Below are 26,586 nucleotides of genomic sequence, written 5' to 3' on the forward strand. Positions count from 1 at the left end.
ATAGATACTTAGGTAATGACATCAAAAGCACAAACAATGAAAGGAAAAAGATGTCAGGACTTCATCAAAATTAATTGTTGGGGGCTGGTACTGTGGCATAGTGGGTAAAGCTGCCACCTGCTGTGCCGGCACACCCTCCCCCCCCCCCATATGGGCACCGGTTAAAGATCCAGCTGCTCCACTTCTCATCCAGCTCTCTGCTATAGCCTAGGAAAGCAGTGGAGGATGGCCCAAGTCCTTGGGCCCCAACACCCGGTGGGAGACCCAGAAGAAGCTCTTGGCTGGCTCAGCTCTGGTCATTGGGGCCATTTGGGGAGTGAACCAGTGGATAGAAGACCTCTCTCTCTCTCCCTCCCTCCCTCTCTCTCTCCCTCTCTGTAGCTCTGCCTTCCAAATAAATAAATAAATCTAAAAAATATATAAATAAATAAGTGTGCTTTTAAGGATACCATCAGGAAAGTGACAGGACTTTCCAGAAAACAGAATATTTGCAAAACATATATGAAGAGACATATGGAATCTATAAAGAACTCCTGAAACTCAATAAAAGACAAATTCAATTTAAAAGGATCTGAATGGACGTTTCTCAAAGATACACAAATTGCCAATAAGCATATATAAAGATGACCCTCATCATTAGTCACCAGAGAAATACAGATCATAACCAGATAGCATTTCACACCTGCTAACTAGGATAGCTGTAATCAAAAAGATGGACATAACTGTGCAAGGATGTGGAAAAATTGGAACTCTTGTATACCATTGGTAGATTACACAATGGTAAAACAGCTTTAAGAAGTTTGCACTTCTTCAAAAGGTTAAACAGTGAGTTACCATATGACCTAGCAATTCCATTTTAAGGTATATATACCCAAGAGAAATAAAAGTATTTATACACGAACACTTGTACGAAAGCGTTATTAGCAGTATTATTCACAAGTCAGAAGTGAAAACAACCCAAATGCCCATGATGAATGGTTTTACAAAATGTGGTATCTTCATACAACAGAAAATTATTCAGCAAAAATAAGGAATTAAGTTCTTATACATGGTACAACAAAGATGAACCTTGAAAATAAAGTGAAAGTTCTAGTTGGAAAAGATAAATATTGTGTGATTCATTTACATGAAAAGTACAGAATTAGCAAATCTATAGAGACTGAAATAGCTTAGTAGTTGCTGGAGGCTGGTGGAAGAGGGGAGTATGGAATGAGTACTAAAATAGGGAGTTTCATTTGAGGGCAAGGATACACAACTCTGAATATACTAAAAGCCACTGAGTTGTATACTTAAAAGTTGGGGAGTTCTGTGGAATGTAAAAACATCAATCTCATAAAAGTTCAGAGTAGAAAGGTGGATACCAAAGACCTGGGAGAGTAGTGAGGGTGAGGAAGAGGAAAGGTTGATTAGTAGGTGCTAAGTTATGGTTAGATAGGACTAGGAAGCTTTGCTATTATGTTGCACAATAGGATGACTATAGATAATGATAATGTATGGTTGTTTCTTTAAAAAGCTACATTTTTATATTTTAAAAAAGAGTTTGAATGTTTTAATAATAAAGAAATTATGTATTTGAGTAGGTGAGTTTATCTTTGTACAGTTACACGGTGTATACATGTATCAGAACATCACATGGTACCTCATGAGTATGTACAATGTTTATGTGTCAGTTTTTAAAAAAATCAGTATGACCAGCAAAAGACAATGAGTGAATTTTTGTGGTATATGAATTACAAGGGGGCTTCAAAATGGTCATGGAAAAGTAGATTAAGAGAACATGAACTTTTCATGAACTTGAAGCCCCCTCGTATTTCTCAAGGTATTTTTTCTTTCTTTTTTTTTTCTTTTTTTTTTTTTCTTTCCTTAGGAAAAGGAATTCTAAAAAGCCTTTTAAGAATTTCTGCTCTAATAACCAGAATTGTGACAGCTGATGAAATTTCACACCTTTAATGTGTTATGTTAAATGGCGAAAGATTATCCAGGTGAGCCTTGATCTAATCTCACGTGCCCTTTGAAATAGGCTGCTAGTAAAAAGGGTCCTCAGAATGATTTGAAGCATGAGAAGGGTTTTCTATGCTGTTGCTGACTTGAAGATGGAGGGGAACACATGACAAGCAATGCAAGTTGGCCTCTGAAACCTGAGAGTGACCCCAGCTGTCAGCAAGCAAAGAAATGGAGAGAACAGTCCTACAACAATAAGGATTTGCCTTGTCAGTAACCAAAATGAACCCAGAAGATGACCCCAAGTTCCAGATGAGAATACAATAGCTGACAGCTGAGCAGTTGGCACACCTGGTGTAAGGATAGCTTGGTAACTTCAGCGTGAGCAGAGCCCAGTCATGCTATGCCTGACTTCTGAGGTACAGAACTCTGATGTAATGTAAGGGTGGTGTTTAAATCTGGTAATTTGTTCTCTTTTTTATTCAGCTGTAACTTACTAGATTAATAAGCAAGAAGAAAAGCCATCAGGCAGTCTCTAGAGGCGTCTGTGCACAGGCTTCTGATATTTTCTGTTTTGTGAATGATCACACAGAGAATATACTGCTTCCTTAAGCAGTGAAATACAAAATACTTGTGTAGTTTTTCTGCCGGGGAAGCCTGCATAAGACTCAATTTTCAGGGATATGTGGGGACTGGTCACATAGGCAAGGCAAGCAACCACAGCTATCAAGAGTTTAGACTCAGAAAGATAGCAGGTGTGTAGTGGTTTAGTGCTACAGATGGGCAGGACAGCCTTATTATTGTAGAAAATTTTCCATAGGTCAGCCCTATAGTCTGACTCTTCTCATGATATTAATCTCAGTTTTGATGGTGTTAACTTTTTTCTATGTAGTCTTCCCCTGCTTGGTCCTCCAAATATCCCACCTTCAGGGCCTGGCTTCAAGTGTACTTTTTTTTTTTTTTTTTTTTTGACAGGCAGAGTGGACAGTGAGAGAGAGACAGAAAGGTCTACCTTTTCTGTTGGTTCACCCCACAATGGCTGCTGTGGCTGGTGTGCTGCGCTGATCCAAAGCCAGGAGCCAGGTGCTTCTCCTGGTCTCCCATGGGGTACAGGGCCCAAGGACTTGGGCCATCCTCCACTGCACTCCTGGGCCACAGCAGAGAGCTGGACTGGAAGAGGAGCAACCGGGACTAGAACCCGGTGTGCCGGCACCGCTAGGTGGAGGATTAGCCTATTGAGCTGTGGCGCCGGCCACAAGTGTACTTTTACCTAATTTTCTGATTTGTGAATCAGACTTTTAACTTAAGTATTTCCTTTGAATATTCTTATCTAGCTACAGAATTATGTTATCTTTTTCTCCCTGTCTTCAAAGACCTTAAATGTGAGATGTTGTAATTCAAAACTTAAACTTTTGCCTGGCTCTGGCCATAATTCATAAGTTACATAAATGACCACTCCCTCTGACCTGTGCACAGTTATTTGTTTTGGAAAGTCATCTTCTCTGAACCCACAAACCCAAACTCTGTGCTTCTTTGTTGCAGGCCATACCTCTAGCTACTCAAGCTAGAGAGACACTAACTAGTTAAGAGAAAAAAATTAATTATGGGGCATTAGTCTACAAAATCTCAAATCAGTGAGACTGAGAACCTCACTGCAAAAAATGGGATGCTAAGTAGGAAAAACCTGGAGCTAGTGTGACGAGGGAGCTGCAGAATCACAAAAATTAGTACTGCTGCCTGTACTACAACTCTCCACCCCTCAAGAGATCAGAACATCTCTGCAACTAGAGAGAAGACCCAGCTCCTTCATTTGCTCTCTACCTCATCTGCTCATCTTCTTCCAGGTTTTTTGTTTTTTTTGGTGTTTTTTTTTTTTTTTTTTTTTTTTTTTTTTTTTTTTTTTTTTTTGACAGGCAGAGTGGACAGTGAGAGAGAGAGACAGAGAGAAAGGTCTTCCTTTGCCGTTGGTTCACCCTCCAATGGCCGCCGCGGCCGGCGCGCTGCGGCCGGCGCACCGCGCTGATCCAATGGCAGGAGCCAGGAGCCAGGTGCTTTTCCTGGTCTCCCATGGGGTGCAGGGCCCAAGCACCTGGGCCATCCTCCACTGCACTCCCGGGCCACAGCAGAGAGCTGGCCTGGAAGAGGGGCAACCGGGACAGAATCCGGCGCCCCGACCGGGACTAGAACCCGGTGTGCCGGCGCCGCTAAGCGGAGGATTAGCCTAGTGAGCCGCGGCGCCGGCCTTCTTCCAGGTTTTAAGAGTAGAATTCCGGGCCGGCGCCGCGGCTCAATAGGCTAATCCTCCGCTTAGCGGCGCCGGCACACCGGGTTCTAGTCCCGGTCGGGGCGCCGGATTCTGTCCCGGTTGCCCCTCTTCCAGGCCAGCTCTCTGCTGTGGCCCGGGAGTGCAGTGGAGGATGGCCCAGGTGCTTGGGCCCTGCACCCCATGGGAGACCAGGAAAAGCACCTGGCTCCTGGCTCCTGCCATTGGATCAGCGCGGTGCGCCGGCCGCAGCGCGCCGGCCGCGGCGGCCATTGGAGGGTGAACCAACGGCAAAGGAAGACCTTTCTCTCTGTCTCTCTCTCTCACTGTCCACTCTGCCTGTCAAAAAAAAAAAAAAAAAAAGAGTAGAATTCCATGTGTGACCTGGACATCTGATGGAGCCTATGCACAGTGGAAACTGGGAAATGTAGTCACTCACTATCCAGCTTCTTCAGTGCAGGAGTGCACACTAGGAGCAGGTGTAGATATTACTTGAGCAAAGCTGCAATAATTGCAATATCTTTTTAAAGGTTGAGATCAACTGTGCATAGTTCCTGACACTGTCATTTCCAAGTCTTCTTCAGCCTCTGTCTGCCTTCTACTCCTGTATTCCTGAAAGATGGTATCACTCAATTTTGTTTTTTTATTGACAGGCAGAGTTAGACAGTGAGAGAGAGACAGATAGAAAGGTCTTCCTTCTGTTGGCCCACCCCCCAAATGGCTGCTACGGCCGGTGTGCTGCGCCGTTCCAAAGCATGAGCCAGGTGCCTCCTCCCAGTCTCCCATGCGGGTGCAGGGGCCCAAGCATTTGGGCCATCCTCCACTGCCTTCTTGGGCCACAGCAGAGAGCTGGACTGGAGGAGGAGCAACTGGGACTAGAACCCGGCACCCATATGCAGAGGATTAACCAAGTGAGCCAGGGCGCCAGCCAGTATCACTCAATTTAACACATATATTAAATTTTTTATTTTTTCAATTGCACAATATTTTAAGGATACAGTGTGATGATTCAACACATGTATTCAAAGTTGATCTAAGCCCAGGAAGCATTTCTGACTCCTTAAACATTACAATTTTTTAAAAAAATTTTAATATATAATTGTGCGTATTTATGAGGTATAGTGTGCCATTTCAGGAAATGTATACAATGTATGCTGATCAGTATTTCCTTGTCATTACTTTGTTTCAAGTTTTTGAGTTCTTCTGTTAATTCATAAGATATACAATATACAATAGTGTATAGTCACTCAATTGTACTTTAGAACTCTAGAACTTACTGTATCTGTTTTGGTATCCAGTTATCTAACCTCCCTGTCTCCTCTCCTCCAGCCACCAAACACACACACCCTTCCCAGTCGCTTATGATCACTATTCTCCATTCCTATTGGCTTTTCCCCCCAGCTTCCACATTGAGAGAGAACATGTATTTGTCATTCTGAGTCTTATTTCACTTAACATGATGTCATCCACTTCCATACAGTTTGCAGCAAATGATAGTATATCATTCTTTTGTGTGACTGAGTAATTTTCAGTTGTGTGTATATACCACATTTTCTTTACCCATTCATCTTTTGAGGATTATCTGGATTGATTCCCTAGCTTAGCTATTATGAATAGAGCAGCAGTGAGCATGGGGGTATATGTATCTCTTTTGATACACTGATGTGATTTCCATGGGATGGAGATACAAACACACACACACACACACACACACACACCCCTGGAAGTGAGATAGCTGGATCATATGGTTAGATCTGTTTTTAGTGTTTTATTTTTGTTAATGATCATTCTTTTTTTTTTTTTTTTTTTTTTTTTTTAACGATTTATTTATTTGAGAGAGTTACATAGAGAGAAGTAGAGAAAGAGAGCTCTTCCATTTCTGGTTTGCTCACCAGATGGCTTCAGTGGCAGTGCTCCAGGCCAAATCCAGAAGCCTCATCTGAATCTCCCACATGGGTGCAGGGTCCCAAACACTTGGGCCAGCTTCTGATTTTCCCAGGTACATTAGCAGGGAGCTGGATTGGAAGTGGAGCAGGTAGGATATGAACCAGCACCTATATGAGACGCCAGCATCTCAGGTGGCAGCTTTACCCATTAAAAAACAATGCCAGCCCTGATGATAATCATTCTAACTGGAGTGAAGCTGTATCATTATGGTTTTGATTTACTTTTCTCTGATTGCTAATAATACTGAGCTCTTTTCATAAATTTGTTGGCTGTTTGTATTTATCCTTTTGAAGAATGTCCATTCAAATCCTTTGGTCATTCCTTGACTGGATTGTTTTTGTCATTATTGAGGTTTTTTTGAGTTCCTTGTATTCTGGACTCTAAATCTTTGTCAGATGACTAGTTTACAAGTATTTTCTCCCACTCTGCCAGTTTTCTTCACTCTGTTGATTGTATCCTTTGCAGAAGCTTGTTATTTTGTTATAATCCCATTTATCTAGTTTTGCTTTTGTTGCCTGAGCATTTGAGGTCTTATCTATAAAATCATTGCCTATGGTAGAGTGAGAACTGGGGGGAGGAGGGGTGTCAATTTTTCTGTCTTTATGTAGATATCCATTTTTCTCAGCACCATTTATTAAAGAATCCATCCTTTCTTCTCTTTGTGTTATTGGTGAATTTGTCAAGAATCAATTGGCTGTAGGTGCATGGATTTATTTCTGGGATATCCATTCTGTTCCATTGGGTTTTGTGTTTGTTTTTATGCCCATCCCATGCATTTTGATTACAATAGCTCTGTAGTGTGTCTTGAAATCTGGTATTATGATGCTTGCAACTTTTGTTTGTTGGTTTTGTTTTCATTTTTCACTCAATATTGGTTGGTTATTCAGGGTCTTTACTTCAATGTGAGCTGCATGATTGCTTTTTCTAGTTTTGTGAAGAATGTCATCTGTAGTTTGATAGAAATTTCATGAAATCTGTAATTTGCTTTTGGTAGTATGAACGTTTAACTGTATTCTTCCAACCCGTGAACATGGGTGGTCTTTCTGTTGTGGTGGGATGAGGACAAGGATAATCTTGACAACAAAGAAGAATTTCCAAGCAAACAGGGACAGTGAGCAAAGCAAGATTTATTGAAAGTGAGAAACTTCCTGCCACAGCAGTTGGGGTAGGGGTGTGCTCCAAGGTGGGAAATGCCGAAGAAGCTTGCCATGGTCTGCCTTTTGTAAGCTTGAAGTGGCTCTTTCTGATTGGCCCGTTTCTGTAGATCAAACCTAGATTTAACCAAACTGGGGAGGAGCAGAATAAGAGCTAATCAGAAGGCAGGGATTACAATCTTGTCTAGCTTTAAGAAAAACTAAGTGCAGTTAACTGACCTAACTGCCCATTAGCCCAACCAACACCTCCCACCTTACCACTTTCATGCCCCCTGAGGGTATGGGGCCATGATCTTTCTGGCTGCTTCATGCTGAAAGGGGGAGTCATTAAGGGACACAGCAGACGGCAGCAGAGGATTCCTCTGAAGGTCAAGCTAAATGCAGATTTCCTTGAGGCTTCATCTGGAGTACCACCTGGAGTTGTTGGCTTCTAGTTGTTTAATCCTAGAAGACATAAAATGTGTAAGACAGTTTATTATACATGGTCCTACCAAGAGAATAAAAAGAATGGCACTTATTGGTCCTAGGAAGAGTGACGGCCAAAGCAACCACTTCCGATTTCTAAAGAAATCTCCCCAGTTGTCAAAGAACTTTCCCATAGCAATGGAGGATGGCCCAAGTGCTTGGCCACATGGGAGACCGGGAGGAAGCACCTGGCTCCTGGCTTCGGATCAGCGCGGCCTGCAGGCCGCAGCACACCGGCCACAGCAACCATTTGGGGGATAAACCAACAGAAGGAAGACCTTTCTCTCTGTCTCTGTCTCTCTCTCTCTCACTAACTCTGCATGTAAAAAAAATTTTTTTTAAATTTAAAAAATAAAAAGAACTTTCCCATAAGAGTGAGAGCATATAGTTTGGTGAGAAGAGTTAAAGTATATTTGTCATTAAGTAGGTAGTGTTAGTAAGACCTCCTTCATTACACAGCTGTATAACCCTGTATCTATTTTCCTTGCTTGTACTCAGCCAATGCCAAGGTTCTTTATTGTTTGATCTGGTTAGATTATACCATCCAGGTTGGCATCTGGTTGGGCTGTATATTTTTGTTCCTTCTCTCTCTCTCTCTCTCTCTTTTTTTTTTAACAGAGTAGACAGAGAGAAAGGTCTTCCTTTTTCCCTTGGTTCACCCTACAACGGCCGCTGCGGCTGGTGCACCGCGCCAATCCGAAGCCAGGAGCCAGGTACCTCTTCTGGTCTCCCATGCTGGTGCAGGGCCCAAGCACTTGGGCCATCCTCCACTGCACTCCCAGCCCACAGCAGAGAGCTAGACTGGAAGAGAAGCAACCAGGACAGAATCCAATGCGCTGGCGCCACAGGCAGATTAGCCTATTGAGCCGCGGTGCCGGCCTGTTCCTTCTCTTATGCAGAGGACAGTTCCTGTTAACTTTGGGTGTTTATTTTGACATTGTAAATCAAGAGACTGACCCGCATACACTGTAGCTGAAGAGAGGAAACTCTTAAGCTGCAGTCTTGACAGTCTGATTTTACTAGTGACATTTTATTCTGCCTAGGCACATTATAGATCTTAAAGGAACAAAGCATCTTTCTCTGTAGATCAGGCTGGACTTGGAAGGGACAGTTGGTTAGATCAGGCTGGGACTTGGTACACGTGGTTCAGCTTATCTCAACATCTAGGCAATATGTTACCCTAGCTACAATTTGCCTGCAAGCACGTACCACCTGTAGTCCACAGCAGCAGTATGTGTCATTGTTCCCTTATTGTATTGCTTACTGCAAAGCTCAGTGCACTAGCATGCCATCCCCATTGACATTTGCATCACTCAGGGTTGCATGCAGGGACCTTGCCCTGGCACGTTCAGACATTCTGTCAGACCAGTTAGGGGCACAGGCTGTAAAAGGAGAAGCATCTCTAGGAAGGGCTCCCCCCGCTCCCCAAAGAAACCTTTTATTTAAGGAATACAAACTTAATGCATTTCACAAATAAAACTCTCTTTCTCCTCCCTCTCCTATCCCCAATCTTATTTTTACTAAAATCTATTTTGAATTAACTTTATATACAGAAGATTAACTCTGTACTAAGTAAAGGATTCAACAAATGGGGGAATAAAAACTTTCTAGAAGGGTTTTTAAATGTGATATAATAAAGTTAGTTTATGGGAAGGGAGAGAAGCAGTAAGGGTGATCAGAGAACCAAGGACAAAAAGAAACGCAGAATTTCAGCTGCACGTGGCTGAGTCGTATTTATTACTGATCTAGAGGTGGGGTCTTCCTAACAGCTCACGTCTCTCAGAAGCTTCACACAAGTAGTCATCCTTGCTACGTCAGACAGTCTTCCGCAGTCTGGGCTGCTGGAAATTACTTTACCATGATGGATCCAGGCATTGTGGCCTGAGACCTTCACAAGCCCAGCAGCTTCCCTGTTCCACAAAGAAACTCCCATCTGTGAAGAGGACACAGTCCAGATTTTCCTAGGGGAGTTTCCTTAAGATCATCTCTGGCTGCATGCATCTGCAAAACTACCTGTTCACAGTCATGCCTGGGATCTTCCTTACCTCTGAGAGGTAAGTGGGGGGATTAAAAGAGGAGCCTGTCTTGATCTGAACTGCAGGGCTTTCTACTATTAATGTCTGGTATTTTAAGGGACAGTTATCTGTTAACCAAAGCCTTCCTTTTGAGGCCAGCAATCCAGTTACAATATGGGGTGTATACACTATTGAATCCTGCCCCAAGATACGTTTGCTGGCTTCAGGAATGACGAGGGTGATAATAGCCACTGCTCAGAGGCAGGCTGGCCATCCCTTGGCCACTAAATCAAGTCCCTTACTGAGATAATCTTAGTAAGGTTGTTGTGCTGGTCCTTTCAGTTAATACTCCTAAAGCCATTCCTTTTCTTTCAGTTACATAAAGATTAAAGATTTTACCCATGGAGAGGCTTAGGCAGGGCAAACAGAAATTGCAAATCAGGGTGCAGAGGAATGCAGAAGAAGGCATCCTTTACATCTAAAAAACTGAACCAGGCCACTCTTCTGGACTCTGTGATAGCAAGGTAATGGTATTAGGAACAATGGAATGTATGGGCACCATAGCCTTATTAATGTGGTGAAGATCCTGTGGTAGTCTCCATTGTCCATTTCCTTTTAAACCTCTAGAATAGCGGTGTTGCAGGGATTATTGCATGATTTCAAAACTTGTTGGCACCTTAAGAATGACTGCGATGGCTTTAGCCTTTTCGTAAACTCAGTCTTTTTTGTTTGTTTGTTTGTTTGTTTGTTTTTAAAAGGCAGAGTTAGAGATCAATCTTCCATCTGTTGGTTTACTCCCCAAATGACTGCAACAGCCGCAGCTATGCAAATATGAAGCCAGGAACTTTTTCTGGGTCTCTTTTGTGGGTGCAGGGGCCCAAGTAGTTGGACCATCTTCTGCTGCTTTCCCAAGTGCTTTAGCAGGGGAGCTGGATCAGAAGTGGAGCAACTGAGACACAAACCCGCCCCCATAGCTGGCACTGTAGGTGACGACTTTACTCACTAAGCCATAGCAGCAGCCCCAAGTCTCAAGGTTTAGTGGATATTGTCTCTGATGAGGGAAGGAGGATGGTTTTTTTGGTTGGTCGGTTTTTTTTTGTTGTTGTTGTTTTTGTTCTTGTTTTTAGGAGGAACTTGGGTAGGCTGAGCACCTATAACCCTACCAACTTTTCCCTGGATACTCCAAACTTCAAGATTGATGTCTGTCTATGTAAGAGGGGAGACAAAGTCTCCCCTGGTCCTTAAAGAACTGTGGTCTTCATCTGGGCTTAGGAGGTCATTACCTAGTAAAGATGCTGGGATTTCTGGTATGATAAAATAGGGAGTAAATATTAGCTCATTCCAGATGTAGTCAAAGGTTGGGTGAACTGTTTAACCTGAGGAGATCCTGAGACACCATTTATGAGTATAGTATGAGAGAGGGGGCAAAGCTGGAGTGGACAGAAAAAGTTGTTCTAGTATCTAGAGGAAATTTATAGGCCTTCTATAAGAACTCCCTGGAGCTAGTTGATGCTGATCTGATGTGTCATATAGCCTGGAAAGAGGCCCCCAGGCCCCTTCAGTCCTATGTGGAAAGTTTTTTGGAAATGCCTGTCCCTGGAATTCTTGGCCTTCAGGGGCAGTCATACTCCAGTGATCTCCTTTCCAAATGGGACATGGCCTGGGGCGGTGGGGAGGTCTGCTCTGACCATGTGTGATGAAGTGTTCACTGCCTTTGCAGCAATGGCATCAGGATTGTGGCTGTGCAGCTGCCACCAGGAGCATACCTCTCCTCCTGTCCATCCTCTCATGCTTTGTGTTCTGTCTTCATCCCTGTTATAATAGACTGTGGTGGTAGAGATTTATCTAGGGTGCTTTCAGGTCCCATTACAAATTTCTGAAGTTGTTTCCTGATGTTTGCAGGAGACTAGGTCAGGAATTGCTCCTTTAAAATTGCCTGTCCCTCTACACAATCAAGGTATGTTGGGGCATATTTCTTTAAAGTCTCCCTCAGGTTTTCCATGAGGGCAGAGAGATTTTCCTATGGCCCTTAATGGATCTGAGGTAATTTAGAGTAATTAGGGAATTTGTTTCTATGCTCTTTAGACCCACTATCATACAGACAATAAAATGCCTTCTTTGCCAGTCATCTACAGGAATGTTAGGGTCTCAGGATCATCCTAGGGAACTGCAGCACCTCTTGTTCATATGTTGCAATTTGATGGTCATGTCAATGGGATTCATAGAACACATCCCCAAATTTCTCTGCTGCCTGTATGGCTGGCTGCAAGCTTTTGTGACCTTGTTAGAGTCTGGCTGAGGAACAGCATTACATCCTTCCAGATTAATTCACACACCTGTGTGAAGTTCTGGACTGCATCTATGTAATGATCTGGGTCATCTGTGAAGCTACCTAGATCCCCCTTAATCTGCCTGAAGTCTTGCAGAGAAAAAGGGACTTGGACCCAATAGGTCTCTGCCTTCCAGGCGTCTGCTGAAGAAGTAGCAAATTGGCATGAGGCTCTGGGGGAGCTAAGGATTTTGAGTACAGAGGAAAAATAGGAGAAGTGGGTGGATTACAGGGAGGTCGTTGTGGTCCTGGAAGAGATAGAGCTGCCATAATATTTGAATCAATCCAACAAGCTTTATAGAATTCTGTATTGTCTCAATGCAAAGAAAGCATATCCATAAGGGACCTCAACCCACTTCCCTTTTTTACAACAAAAGAGATACAGTTGGACAATAGTATTGTAGTTAATACTTCCCCTTACTTTGCAACTAGGCCAGGCAGTCGTACAGCTGATCAGGCCTTTTTTTTTTTTAAGCTCTGAGTGTCAAAGGAATCTCAATATCTGAGCAAGCAGGGGAATGCCCAGGGGAATGACTGCTGTAGATGGGTTTGCTTTTCATCTGGAATGAGCGAATAAAAACAGGAGTCCTTCAGCTTTTATCTCTCCTGAGTTTGAGATGTCTCTCAAACACTCATGCTGCCTGTGATATCCAGACGTGCACTGACACCCAAAGGGAAGGAAGGAAGGTACAGGTGGGACTACCATGTCTCATCTACACTCTCTCAGACTTCCACGCCTGTAGCCTAGGATCTACATTTGCCAGAACAGCACACGCCTGCGAGAGTGCTTCAACTGAGACTCCTTGCCTTGAGCAAATATATATCATTACAGCTTTGCCGCCATATGTGAAAAGAAACAATTGTCTTGTACCTCCTAACATTTTTTAAAAAGCTTTTATTTAATGAATGCAGATTTCATAGAGGAATACAGTGGTTTTCCCCCCATATCCACACACCTACCCCTACTCCTATCCTACCTCCTACTCCCTTTCCCATCCCATTCTTCATTGAGATTCATTTTTAATTAACTTTATATACAGAAGACCAACTCTATATTAAGTAAAGATTTCAGCAGTTTTCACCCACACACACAACATATAAAGTACTGTTTGAGAACAAGTTTTACAGTTAATTCTCATAGTACAACTCATTAAGGACAGAAGTCCTACATGGCGAGTAAGTGCACAGTGATTCCTTTGTTAATTTAACAATTGACACTCTTATTTATGATATCAGTGATCACCTGAGGCTCTTGGCACGAACTTCCAAGGCTATAGAAACCTTTTTTGACAATAAACTCCATCATTATTTACACAAGGCCATAAGCAAAGTGGAAGTTCTCACCACCTTTCAGAGAAAAGTACATCCTTCTTTGATGGTCCCTTCTTTCCACTTGAAGAGATCCTTCATGTAGGATATGTTTTGCCACAGTGTCTTGGCTTTCCATGCCTGAATTGCTCTCATGGGGTTTTCAGCCACATTGGAATGCCTTAAGGGCTGATTCTGAGGTCAGAGTGTTACTTAAAGCGAATGTCAATCTATGAGTCTGCTGTGTGGACTGCTTGCTATGTTGGGCATTCCCTCCTTTAAAAAAAAAAAAAAACATTTATTTATTTACTTGAGACTCAGAGTTACACAGAGAGAGAGAAGGAAAGGCGAAAGAGAGAGAGAGGTCTTCCATCCACTGGTTCACTCCCCAATTGGCCACAACGGCCAGAGCTGCACCGATCCAATGCCAGAAATCAGGAGCTTCTTCTGGGTCTCCCATGCAGGTACAGAGGCCCAAGGACTTGGGCCATCTTCTGTTGCTTTCCCAGGCCATAGCAGAGATCTGGATCAGAAGTAGAGCAGCTGGGATTCAAACCAGCACCCATATGGGATGCTGGCACTGCTGGCGGTGGCTTTACCCAATACACCACAACACTGGCCCCAATTCCCTCCTTTTTGATTCTATTATTACCAGGCACTTCATGCTATTTATATGATCTCTTCCAAAACTTAATCATATCTGTATGTTAACTTTAGCACTTAATATAATCACTTCAACAATTAAGATGGCATTTTACAGCTTGATAGTAACAAACTTCTTCTTCCCTCTCTTATTCCCCCTCTTATTTTTTACTGAGATCTATTTTCAATTGACTTTATATATATATGATTACTCTATATTAAGTAAAGAGTTCAACATATGGTATGAAGAAGAGAAAAGAAAAATAAAAAATTGTTCCTCAACAGTCAAGATGAGGGCTGTTCAAGCCATTGTTTCTCAAAGTGTCAATTTCACTTCAACAGCTTTCATTTTAGGTGCACTACTAGTTCTCATAGATAAGAGAGAACGTATAGTATTTGTCCCTTTGGGACTGGCTTATTTCACTAAGTATGAAGTTTTCCAGATTGATCCATTTAGTTGCAAATGACTGGATTTCATTTTTTTAAAAACTGCTGTATACTATTCCATAGTGAACATATCCCCTAATTTCTTTATTCAGTCTTTGGTTGATGGGCAGCTAGGTTGATTCCATGTCTTAGCTATTGTGAATTGAGCTGCAATAAACATGGAGGTGCAGATAGCTTTTTTGTTTACTGATTTCATTTCCCTTGGGTAAATTCCCAGGAGTGGCATGGCTGGGTCATATGGTAGGTCTATGTTCAGATTTTTGAGGTATCTTCATACTGTCTTCCATAGTGGCCTTACCAGTTTACAGTCCCACCAACAGTGGATTAGATTTTCTTTTTCCCCACATCCTCTCCAGCATTTGTTGTTTCTTGATTTCTGTATGAGAGCCACTCTAACTAGAATCAGGTGAAACCTCATTGTGGTTTCAATTTGCATTTCCCTGACAGCTAGTGATCCTGAACATTTTTTCATGTGTCTGTTAGCCATTTAGATTTCCTCTTTTGAAAAATGTCTGCTCAAGTCCTTGGCCCATCTCTTAACTGGGTTGTTTGTTTTGTTGTTTTGGAGTTTCTTGATCTCTTTGTAGATTCTGGTTATTAATCCTTTATCAGTTGCATAGTTTGTAAATAACTTCTCCCATTCTGTCAGTTGACTCTTCGCGTTCCTGTGTCTTTGTCCGTACAGAAGATTCTCAATTTGAAGTAATCCCATTTGTAAATTTTGGAGTTTTTTCCAGGAACTCTTTGCCTGTTTTAATGTCTTGCAGGGTTTCCCCGATGTTCTCAATTAATTTGATGGTGTTGGGTCTTAGATTTAGAGCTTTAATCCATGTTGAGTAGATTTTTGTGTAAGGTATAAGGTGGGGGTCTTGCTTCAAACTTATGCATGTGGAAATCCAGTTTTCCTAGCACTATTTGTTGAAGAGACTGTCCTTACTCCAGGGATTGTTTTTAGCTCCTTGGTCAAATATAAGTTGGTTGTAGATGTTTGGATTGATTTCCGGGGTTTCTATTCTCTTCCATTGGTCAATCCATCTGTTTCAGTACCAGTACCAGGCTTTTTTGATTATAACTGCCTTGTAGTATGTCCTTTTTTTTTTTTTTAAGGCTTATTTATTTATTTGAAAGAGTTACACAGAGAGAGGAGAGGCAGAGAAAGAGAAAAGTCTTCCATCCTCTGGTTCACTCCACAATTGGCCGAAATGGCTGGAGTTGTGCCGATACGAAGTCAGGAGCCAGGAGCTTCTTCCGGATCTCTGACATGGTATAGGGGCCCAAGGACTTGGACCATCTTCTGCCACTTTCCAAGGCTATAGCAGAGAGCTGGATCAGAAGTGGAGCAGCCAGAACTTGAACAAGCGCCTATGTGGAATGCCAGCACTGCAGGAGGTAGCTTTACCCGTTTGCCACAGTGCTGGCCCCTGTAGTATGTCTTAAAATCTGATATTGCGATTCCTCCAGCTTTGTTTTTGTTCGATAAGATTGCTGTAGCTATTCTAGGTCTCCTATGCCTCCATATGAATTTCAGCATCATTTTTTCTAGATCTGAGAAGAATGTCTTGGTATTTTTATTAGTATTGCATTGAATCTATAAATTGCTTTCAGAAGAATGGACATTTTGATAATATTGATTCTTCCAATCCATGAATATGGAAGATTTTTCTATTTTTTTGTATCTTCTATTTCTTTCTTTAAAGTTTTGTATTTCTCATTGTAAGAGATCTTTTCATGAGGGGATTGCTGGGTCTCCTAGAGTGATAAACATTTAATAAGTACAGGGTGGGAAGAGGGATTGGGGCCACGATGTGGCCTCTGCATTACAAAATAAAGCCCTGCTAATCCTCCGCCTTGCGGCGCCGGCACACCGGGTTCTAGTCCCGGTCAGGGCGCCAGATTCTGTCCCGGTTGCCCCTCTTCCAGGCCAGCTCTCTGCTGTGGCCAGGGAGTGCAGTGGAGGATGGCCCAGGTGCTTGGGCCCTGCACCCCATGGGAGACCAGGAGAAGCACCTGGCTCTTGCCTTCGGATCAGCGTGGTGCGCCGGCTGCAGCGGCCATTGGAGGGTGAACCAACGGCAAAGGAAGACCTTTCTCTCTGTCTCTCTCTCTCTTCTGTCCACTCTGCCTGTCAAAAAAAAAAAAAAAAGCCTTGGATATCCTCATTTCTCACTGTGAATAAAAAAAAAAGAGAGAGAGAGAGAGAGAGAGAGAGAGAGAGATCTTTGACATCCTTGGTTAAATTTGTTCCAAGATATTTGATTTTTTTTTTTTTCTTTTTTGTAGCTAGTGCAAATGGGATTGATTTTAGAAGTTCTTTCTCAGCCATGGCATTGTCTTTGTATACAAAGGCTATTTTTTGTGTGTATTGTCTTTATTTCCTGCTACTTTACCAGACTCTTCTATGAGTTCCAGTAGTCTCTTAGTCTTTTGGATACCCTATATATAGGATCATGTAATCTGCAAATAGGGATAATTTGACTTTCTCCTTCCCAATTTGTATCCCTTTGGTTTCTTTTTCTTACCTAAAGACTCTGGTTAAAACTTCAGGACTGTATTGAATACCAGTGGTGATAGAGGACATCCCTGTCTGGTACCAAATCTCAGTGAGAATGCTTCCAACTTTTCCCCATTCAGTATGATGCTGGCCATGGGTTTGTCATTAGTTGTCTTGATTGTGTTGAAGAATGTTCCTTCTAAACCCAATTTGCTTAGAGTTTTCATCATGAAAGGGTGTTGTATTTTGTCAAATGCTTTCTCTGCATCTATTGAGATAATCATATGGTTTTTCTTCTGCAGTTTGCTAATGTGATGTATCACATTGATTTTGGGGATGTTGAATTATCCCTGCACACCAGGGATAAATCCCACTTGGTCCGAGTGAATGATCTTTCTGATGTGTTTTTGAATTCCATTGGCCACAATTTTGTTAAGCATTTTTGTTATCTGTGTTCATCAGGGGAATTGGTCTATAGTTCTCTTTCTCTGTTGCATCTTTCCCGGATTTAAGAATTAATGTGATGCTGGCTTCATAGGAAGAATTTGTGAGGATTCCCTCCCTTTCAATTATTTTGAATAATTTGAGAATTTGAATTAGTAATTTAAATTTCTGGTAGAATTCAGTAGTGAATCCATGCAGTCCCGGACTTTTCTGTGTTGAGAGGGAATTTATTACTGATTCAATTTCTATCTGGGTTATGGGTCTGTTTAGGTTTTCTATGTCTTCATGGCTCAATATATGTAGATTGTATGTGTCTAGGAATCTATCCATTTCTTCCGGGTTTCCCAGGTTGTTGGCATACAGCTCTTTGTAGTGGTTACTGATGATTCTTTTTATTTCTTTGGTGTCTGTTGTACATTTCCTTTTTCATCTCTAATTTTATTGATTTGGTTCTTCTCTGTCCTTTTTTTGGTTAGTTGATTCAATACTGTCGATTTTAATTTTCAAAAAACTAGCTCTTCTTTTTGCTGATCTTTTGTATTGTTTTTTGGTTTCAATTTCATTGATTTTTTTCTTCTCTAATTATTTCTTTGCTTCTACTAGTTTTGGGTTTGGTTTGCTGTTATTTTTCTAGATCCTTGAAGTACACAGATAGTTCATTTATTTGGTGCCTTTCAATTTCTTGATGTTGGCACCAATTGCTATAAACTTTCCTATTAACACTGCTTTTGCTGTATCCCACAAATTTTGGTATGCTGTATTGCTGTCTTCATATGTTTCCAGAAATTTTTTGATTTCCCTTTTGATTTCTTCTATGACTCATTGTTCATTCAGAACTTGTTCATCCTTCATATGTTTGCATATGATGTAGAGAGTTGTTTATTTCTAGCTTCATTGCATTGTGGTCTGAGAAGATGTATGGTATGATTTTGATTTTTTAGAATTTGCTGAGACTCACTTTATGGTGTAGCATGTGGTAAATCCTAGAGAAAGTTCCATTTACTGGAGAAAAAAATGTGTACTCTGTGGTTGTAGGGTGGAAGGCTCTGTAGCTATCTGCTAGGTCTATTTGGTCTGTGGTGTCGATTAACTGTTTCTTTGTTGATTTTCTATCTGGTTGATCTGTTCATTGCTGAAATTGAGGCATTGAAGTCTCCAGTTACTATTATCTTTGAGTCTATATCTCCCTTTAAATCCCTTAACAATTCTTTTAAATAGGTAGGTGGCCTGTAATTAGGTGCATATACATTTATAATAATCACAACTCCCTGTTGAATTGATCCTTTAATCATTATATAGTATCCTTCTTTATCTCTTTTAATAGTTTTGTGTTAAAGTCTATTTTGTCTGATATTAGGATGGCCACACCAGCTCTTTTTTGGTTTTTATTAGCATGGATTATCTTTTTCCATCTTTTCTCTTTCAGTCTGTGTGTGTCTCTATTGGTAAAGTATGTTTCTTGTAGGCAGCAAATAAGTGGGTTTTCTTTTTTAATCCATTCATCCAGTCTGTGAATTTTAACTGGGGAGTTTAGACCATTTACATTCAGTATGACTGTTGTTAAATACTGTATTTGCCCTGCCATGTTTCCTTAAATAGTCCTGTTTATGTATTTTGAATTTCATTTGTACTTTTGCTGGGTCATTTTTTTGCATTCATCTTCTTATGTCGTGATGTTCCTGTTTCTGTGTCTAGTACATCCTTGAGCATCTTTTGTAGGGCTGGGCGAGTAGTTCCAAAATTCTTTCAGTTTCTGCTTGTTGTGGAAGATCCTTATTTCTCCTTCATTCATAAATGAGAGTTTTGCAAGGTACAGTATTTTGGGTTCATAGTTTTTTTCTCTTAGGACTTGGGATATGTCTTGTCATTGTCTCCTTGCCTGTAGGCTTTGCAGTAAGTCTGGGATGAGTCTAATTGGGTTTCCTCTGAATGTGATTTGTCTTTTCTCTCCTGCACATTTTAAGATCTATTCTTTGTCTTTCACTGAGTTGATTTTTGCTACTGTGTGTCGTGAAGTTCTTTTCTGGTCATGTCTATTGGGAATTCGGTGTATATCTTGTACTTGGATGTCTCTTTCTCCAGATTGTGGAAGTTCTCTGTTATTATTTTATTAAGAAGACCTTTTAAGCCTTTCTCTCTTTCCATACCTTCTGGAATTCCTAGGATCCGTAAGTTTGGTGGTTTGATAGAATCTTGTAATTCTGCGACTGTGATTTTTAATTTTCTAATTTCTTCTTTTTATATTTGGTCTATTATTTTCAGAAATTTGTCTTCTAGTTCTGATATCTTTCTTCTGTCTCTTCTATTGCTAAGACTTTCCACTGCATTTTTTATTTGGTCTATTGAATTCTTCATTTCCAGTATTTCATTCTGGCTTCTCTTTAAAATCTCAATTTCTTGGGAGTGCTTTTCATTTAGATTGTGAATTTGTTTCTGATTGCTTCGAAGTAATCTGACTATTAATTCTCTGAATTCCTTTTCTAGCATATCCTCAATCTCTTCCTCAGCCTCCATTACTGAGGATTCATATTGCCCCTCTGGCAAGTTCGTAAAGTCTTCCTTATGCTTATGTAGGATTTTTCCTTTGTACTTCCGACTTTTCTGGTTGATTTTATTTTTAAACTGATATCCGTCTGCTGTGAGTTGCTGTGTGTGTGCGTTGCAAGTGGAAGCTTGCAGCCCTGCCTCCTGGAGCTCTGTTTACTTCTGGATATTGTGGAGGTGGGTATCAGGGCTTTGGTACACTAAGCCCAGCCTACTGGGGCTGGGCACACTTCTCACTGATGCTTCAAACAAGCTCTGGTTTTCGCTGTTTAGGACTACTTTCCATTGCAGCTTGTGTGGTGGAGAAGAAATCGTTCTGAAATATTGTGATCCTTGTTCCCAGTTGGGGCATGTTGTGAGCTGGCCCACACAATTGGTGGGTGTGTGCATGGGAGGCAGACATGGCGGCCCCCTGCTTACACTCAAAAATGTAATCAGTATGGCTTCACCCGCCGACTGTGGGTCCGGTTGGGAGGAGAGACACAGAAGGAACATGGCATGCCCAACCTCTCTGCCCGTTCCCCTACCATTTCTCTTTCTTGCTGCTTGGAGCTTCAAACACAGTTCACCAAGCTTCCCTGCCCACCACTGTCCATAGCTCTGTGGACTTGCGACCTCTCACCTGGTTCACTTCCAGTGATAGGCAGTGCCAGTCTCCTCGCTCCATCCCTGCACCGCTCCTTTGCTGACATCCACCACCTCTCCCTCTTCCTTGCTACCCCAGCATGGACCTGAGCAGTCTCTCCTGGACTTCTGGACCACTCTACATGAACTTACAGCGATACCGCTGTATGTATCCCTTCTGCTAACTATCCATTTTTCCTCAAACGACTCGGAACCTCCCACTGCTGTACCGCCATCTAGGCCTTGTCCTTCCCAACCTTGAGGCATGTAATGTGCCTTCAGAACCAGAACCTTAAAACGGACTTAAAAAGTCTGGAGAAAGGGCACCGGTCCTGGGCACTGCTTGGGCTGGTGACTCAGCAGGTTAAAGACTAAAGCAACACAATGGGGGAATAAAAATTCTGCCCAGTGAGCTACCTTTGAGGTATGGACTATCTAGAAAGGACCTGATGGAGGTGGATACAAAGGAGGGAGGAGGACACCAGAGAACATGAACCTGCAAAGGAGGGAAGAGGACATGTAAAAACAGGCCAGAAGACCTGTCCTGGTCACAAGGGATTCTATGCTAAAGAGCCGACTAGATGGAAAAGGGTGCCTGGTCTGCAAAAGGGATACTTAAATTCTGACCCCCAAACCAACCAGATGTTTAGGGAAATACCAACTAATGGGACCAGGAATTTAATTTGTATTAAAATGAGAGCTGATAGAACAAAAGCATGTCCAGAGGCTACATTGTAGTGAGGCAAGCAGAGTAAGAGGTGGAGATCTTGTCAGAGTCTGGGATAAAATAAGGAGTCATTGGGACACTGGGCACAGAGCTCATGGCCTCACTCCATACCGTGCCCAGTGTCACTAACAGATTGATATCTGTGGAAAAAACAGTGCAGTTCTCAGACCAACACCCTGTTGGGCTATCAGAGTCAGTCATAGAGCCTTTGAAAAACACCAGAGTGGCCTGAATTTTACAATTACTCCAAGACCTTTTCCCAATCTGACACAATGGGCCATTCTGTACAATGGAAAACCAAGTCCAGCAGGACCAACATTCCCACAGATAAGACAAACAGTAGAGGGAGTTGAAGCCTGTAGTGTTACAGCTTGTGAGGACTCCAAAAAAGCAGGTCAAAGAGGTAAAGTAAGGAGTCACTGGGGCATGGAGCACATGGCCTCCCTCCAGACCACATCCACTCTCAGTATGCCACTCACTGCAGGAAATGTGCTTCCTAGCCCAACACCCTTTCAGTTGTTGGGGGTCTGGTGTCTGGCCAAAAGACTCAGGAATCACCGGAGTGTAGCCTTGGCCAGGATTCATCAGTAGTCTCAAGGCTTTCTCCCCATCGTTTGCCAAGGGCCAACCCATGCAACAGAGAGAGATTGGAATAGAGTCTTAGCTCTGGGGGATTGATCAAGTCCTAGTCAGCAAGCCTAATCCTTAAGTTAAGACCAGCAGCTGCTCTAACCACTTCTAACTGGCCAACAGGGACCCCGGTGCTCTTGAAAGTGAGAGGGTTGCTATGGGAGAGAGCGAGTCCAAAAAACAGATGGAAGCATTCCACTTGCTCACCCATTTGGCAATGTGATCCAAGGCTGATTTGAGTTAAATCCAAGTCACGGTAGTAAGCTGTTGCAGGAGGATGAGGACAAGCATGTTGTCAGTTCTTGTCTCATGTCATAGATGATTTTCCTTGTGGACAGGGACGGTGAGCAAAGCAAGGTTTATTGAAAGTGAAACAAAAACCTCCCACCACAGCAGTCAGGAGAGGGGCTCCAACGGAGGAGTTGCCAAAGAAACTTGCCATGAAGTGGCTCTCTGATTGGCCCCTTTCTGAAAATCAAACCTAGATTTAACCAATCAGGGGAGGAGCAGAATAACAGCTAATCAGAGTGCAGGAATTACAACCTTGTCTGGCCCATCCTACACCCCACACCTTCATCTATTTCATTTCCATTGTGTTGTGTCTCACTCAATTTATTTCATTGATGTTTTACAACTGTAGAGGTCTTTCACATCCTTGGTTAGATATATTCCTATATATTTTTGTAGTTATTATGAATGGAACTGTTTTTATGATTTCTTCTTAAGCAAATTTGTCTTTAGTATATAAAAATGCTATTGATTTTTGCATGTTGGCTTTATATTTTGCAACTTTATGAATACACTTAGCAGTTTAGTAGTGTTTTCATGGAGCCTGTAGGTTTTTCTTGAAATAGAATCATATCATCTGCAAACAGTGATATGATTCCACCCTCCATTTTTGCATGTATTTTATTTCTTTCTCTTGCCTGATTTCTCTTGCTAAAACATCCAGTACTGTGTTTAATAAGAGTAGCAAAACTGGACATCCCTGTCTTGTTCCACATCTTAGTTGAAATACTTTTCAGGTTTTCTCCATTCATTGTGATATTGGCTGTGGATTTGTCATATGTGTCTTTTGATCATGTTGCTGTAAAATCCTCTTACTCCAAATTTGTTCAGGGTATTAATCATGAATGGATGTTGAATTTTATTGAATGCTCCAAGTCTATTGAGGTAATCATGATTTTTATCCTTCATTCTGCTTATGTGTTGTCTAATGTTTGTTGATTTGCATATATTGAACCATCCTTGTATTCCTGGATTAAATCCCAATTGATCATAGTAAGTGGTTTTTTTTAGTTTTAGTATCAGAGTAATGCTGGCTTCAGAATTTGAAAGGGTTCTCTCCAAGTTTTTTGGAATAGTTTGAGGAAACTTCTTTCTTTAATGTTTGGTGTTTGGCTGTCTAGCATTTGACTACCTAGCAGTTAAGTCACTGGTTAGGACCTAGGACCCCACATCCCATAATAAGAGTACCTGGGTTCACATCCCAGCTCTGGCTCTTGACTCCAGCTTCTGACTAATGCAGATCCTTGGAGGTACCAGGTGATGGCTCAAGTAGTTGAATCTTTGCCACCCATGTGGGAGACCTGGATTGAGTTCCTGTCTCATGGCTTTGACTTGGCCCAGATCTAGCTATTGTGGGCATTTGGATGGTTAACTAGCAGATTGGGGCAGGAGGACAGCTAGAGAATGCCCTTTCACTGCACCACTACCACCACTCCTGCCATCTCAAAAATAAATAAATAAGTTTAGTAGAATTTAGCAGTGAGGATATCTAGTCCTGAGGTTTTTCTTTGTTGGGAATACTTTTTATAGCTAATTCAATCTCATTACTGGTCTGTTCAGGTTTCCTGTGTTTTTTTGGTTCAACTTTGCTGGGTTCTAAATTTCCAGAAATTCATTTATTGTGCCTAGGTTTTCCAATTTATTGGCATATAGTTCATAATAGTCCTTGTATTAGCTTTTCTTGACTATAGTGAAATATCTGAGGAAACTAACTTCAGGAAGAGAAAAGATTTATTATGGCTAACAGTTTTGAGTCTCCCAGTCAAAAGGCAGGCAGGCCTCATTGCTTTGGTCATCTGGTAATTCCAGAGGATGGCCGTGGTAGGGTGTGTGTAGAGGAGCAATCCACATGACGAGCCAGGAAGCAGAGAGAGAGAGAAACTGAGCTGGATTCAAGTGTTTGCAGTCACTCTCTCCCAAGAACTGCATTCTCCCAGTTGCCTAAGGACCACCCTCTGAGACACCATTATTGGATTAAGCTTCCTTCCCCTTAGTACTATCAATATATGACGTAGGGATATAACTGGGTGAACCTGGGAACCACATTCTATTCAAACTATAACATTCCTAATGATCCTTTATGTAATCAGTTGTAATAGCTCCTTTTTATCTCTGATTTTCTTTTATTCTTCTACCTTTTTTCTTTTAGTGTTGCTGAAAGCTTGTCAATTTCATTTTTTTAAAAAAATACTCTTTCATTGATTTTCTATATTTTCTGTTTCCACTTTGTATATTTCTGCTCTGATTGTTGTTATTTCTTTTACCAACCTTGAATTTGGTTTGTTCTCGTTTTTCTAGTTTCTTAAGATGTAGTATTATGTTGCTTATTTGAAATCTTCATTGCTTTTTTTTCCATGTGAGCACTTACTGCTATAAGCTTCCTCTTAGTACAGCCTTTGCTGTATCCCATGTTTTACTATGTCGTATTTTCATTTGCATTTGTTTGAAAAATTTTTTATTTCTGTTTTTGATTTCAGTGACCCATTGTTTTTTCAGAAGCATGTTCAGTCTCTATGTATTTATGTTATTCCTAACGTTTCTTTTGTTATTGATTTCTAGTTTTATTCTGTTATTAGAAAACATACATGGTATGAATTTAATTTTTAACTTGTTGAGATTTGTTTTGTGGCTTAATTTTTTTTTAAAGATTTATTTATTTGAAAGAGCGAGAGAGAGCATGAGAGCTTCCATCTGCTGGTTCACACCTCAAGTGACAGCAATGGCTGGAGCTGGGCTGATCCAAAGCCAGGAGCCAGGAACTTCCTCCTGGGTGCAGGGGCCAAGGACTGGGCCATCCTCAGCTGCTTTCCCAGGTGCATTAGGAGAGAGCTGAATCGTAAGTGGAGCAGCTGGAACACAAATTGGTGCCCATGTGGGATTACCATCACTGCAGCCAGCAGCTTTACCCTCTATGTCATAGCACTGGCCCCATCTTAATATATTTTCTATCCTTGAGACTGTTTCAAGAGCTGATGAAATGATGTATATTCAGGATGAATTGTTTTATAAATGTCTTTTGGGCCAGCACTGTGGTATAGTGGATTAAGCCACGGCCTGCAGTGCCGGCATCCTACATGGGTACTGGTTCAAGTCCTGGCTGCTCCACTTCCCATTCAGCTCCCTGCTAATGCACCTGGGAAAGCAGCAGATGAGGGCTCAAGTCCTTCGGTCCCTATACCCACATGGGAATCCTGGAGGAAGTCCTGGCTCTTGGCTTTGGCCCTACCCAGCCCCAGTTGTTGCAGCCATTTAGGAAGTGGACCAGCGGATGGAAAATCTCTCTGTGTCCTTCTCTCTCTAACTCTGCCTTGCAAATAAATAAATAAATCTTTTTTTAAAAAGCTCTGTTAGGTTCTTTTCATCTATAGTATAGTTTAACCCTGATGTTTCTTTGTTGGTTATATTTCTAGGTGATCTATCCATTGAAGAAAGTGTGGTATTGAAATCTTCCACTATTATCGTGTTGGAGCTGATCTCTCCACTTAGTTGTACTAATGCTTATTTTATAAAATGGGTTGTTCTAGCATTAGGTGCTTGTGTGTTTATAATCATTATGTCTTCATGTTGAATTGGTCCTGGGATCATTATGTAGTGGCCATCTTTGTACCTTACAGTTTTTGTCTTATTTTTTGTCTGATATAAGTATAGCTAGCCCTGCCCACTTTTGGTTCCCTTTTGCTTGGAATATCATTTTCCATCCTTTGACTTTCAGTCTGTGCTTTTCTGTACTGTACTGGAGAAGTGAGTTTCCTGTAGGCAGCATATTGTTGGGTCTTGTTTTTGTATCCATTCAGGATGTCTGTACCTTTTAATTGAAGAATTCAGTCCTTTTACATTCAAGGTTATTTAAAAGTAATGACTTTATCATTTAAAATTTTTCTTCTGTTTGTTTTGCCTATCCTATGTTATTCCTTTTTTATTGTTCATTTTTGTGGTTGGCAGTTTGCTATATTGATTAGATCTGGTTCTTTTGTATTTCCTTTGTGTAAATGCTCTTCTACTGGGTTTTTTACTTTCACATTTATTTTATTATTTATTTAAATTTATTTATTTGAGAGTCAGAGTTGGAGGGAGAGACGGAGATCTTCCATCTGCTGGCTCACTCCCCAAATGACCGCAACAGCCAGGACTGACCAAGGCTGAAGCCAGGAACCAGGAGCTTCCTCCAGATCTCCCACATGGGTTGCAGGGAACCAAGCACTTGGTGCATCCTCCAGTGCTTTTCCTAGACCATTAGCAGAGAGTTGAATTGGAAGTAGAACAGTAAGGACATGACTGGCACCCACATGGGATGTCAGCATTGCAGGCAGCGGATTTACCCACTATA

The 26,586-nt window shown here is 41.6% G+C and overlaps 1 protein-coding gene across 16 annotated transcripts in view; it reads left to right on the plus strand.

Moving 5' to 3' along the window:
- TPGS2 (tubulin polyglutamylase complex subunit 2) overlaps positions 1-26,586 on the plus strand; it is an 82,754-nt gene that overhangs the window by 6,005 nt on the left and 50,163 nt on the right. For 4 of the 16 annotated variants that reach the window (XM_051851990.3, XM_089305790.1, XM_089305796.1 and 1 more), the window contains exon 2: positions 1,868-1,982. The exons of 10 other annotated variants lie outside the window; for them this stretch is intronic. In XM_051851990.3, coding sequence (XP_051707950.1) covers positions 1,964-1,982 — 19 coding nt within the window. In that variant the 5' untranslated portion in view covers positions 1,868-1,963. Of the gene's footprint in view, positions 1-1,867; positions 2,361-26,586 lie in introns of those variants that run through there. 2 more of the 16 variants (XM_089305788.1, XM_089305794.1) reach the window with 2 other exon arrangements.

The sequence above is a fragment of the Oryctolagus cuniculus genome, chromosome 10 (assembly GCF_051225735.1).
Source record: "Oryctolagus cuniculus isolate XC-2025 breed Fujian yellow rabbit chromosome 10, ASM5122573v1, whole genome shotgun sequence".
NCBI classification, from domain to species: domain Eukaryota; kingdom Metazoa; phylum Chordata; class Mammalia; order Lagomorpha; family Leporidae; genus Oryctolagus; species Oryctolagus cuniculus.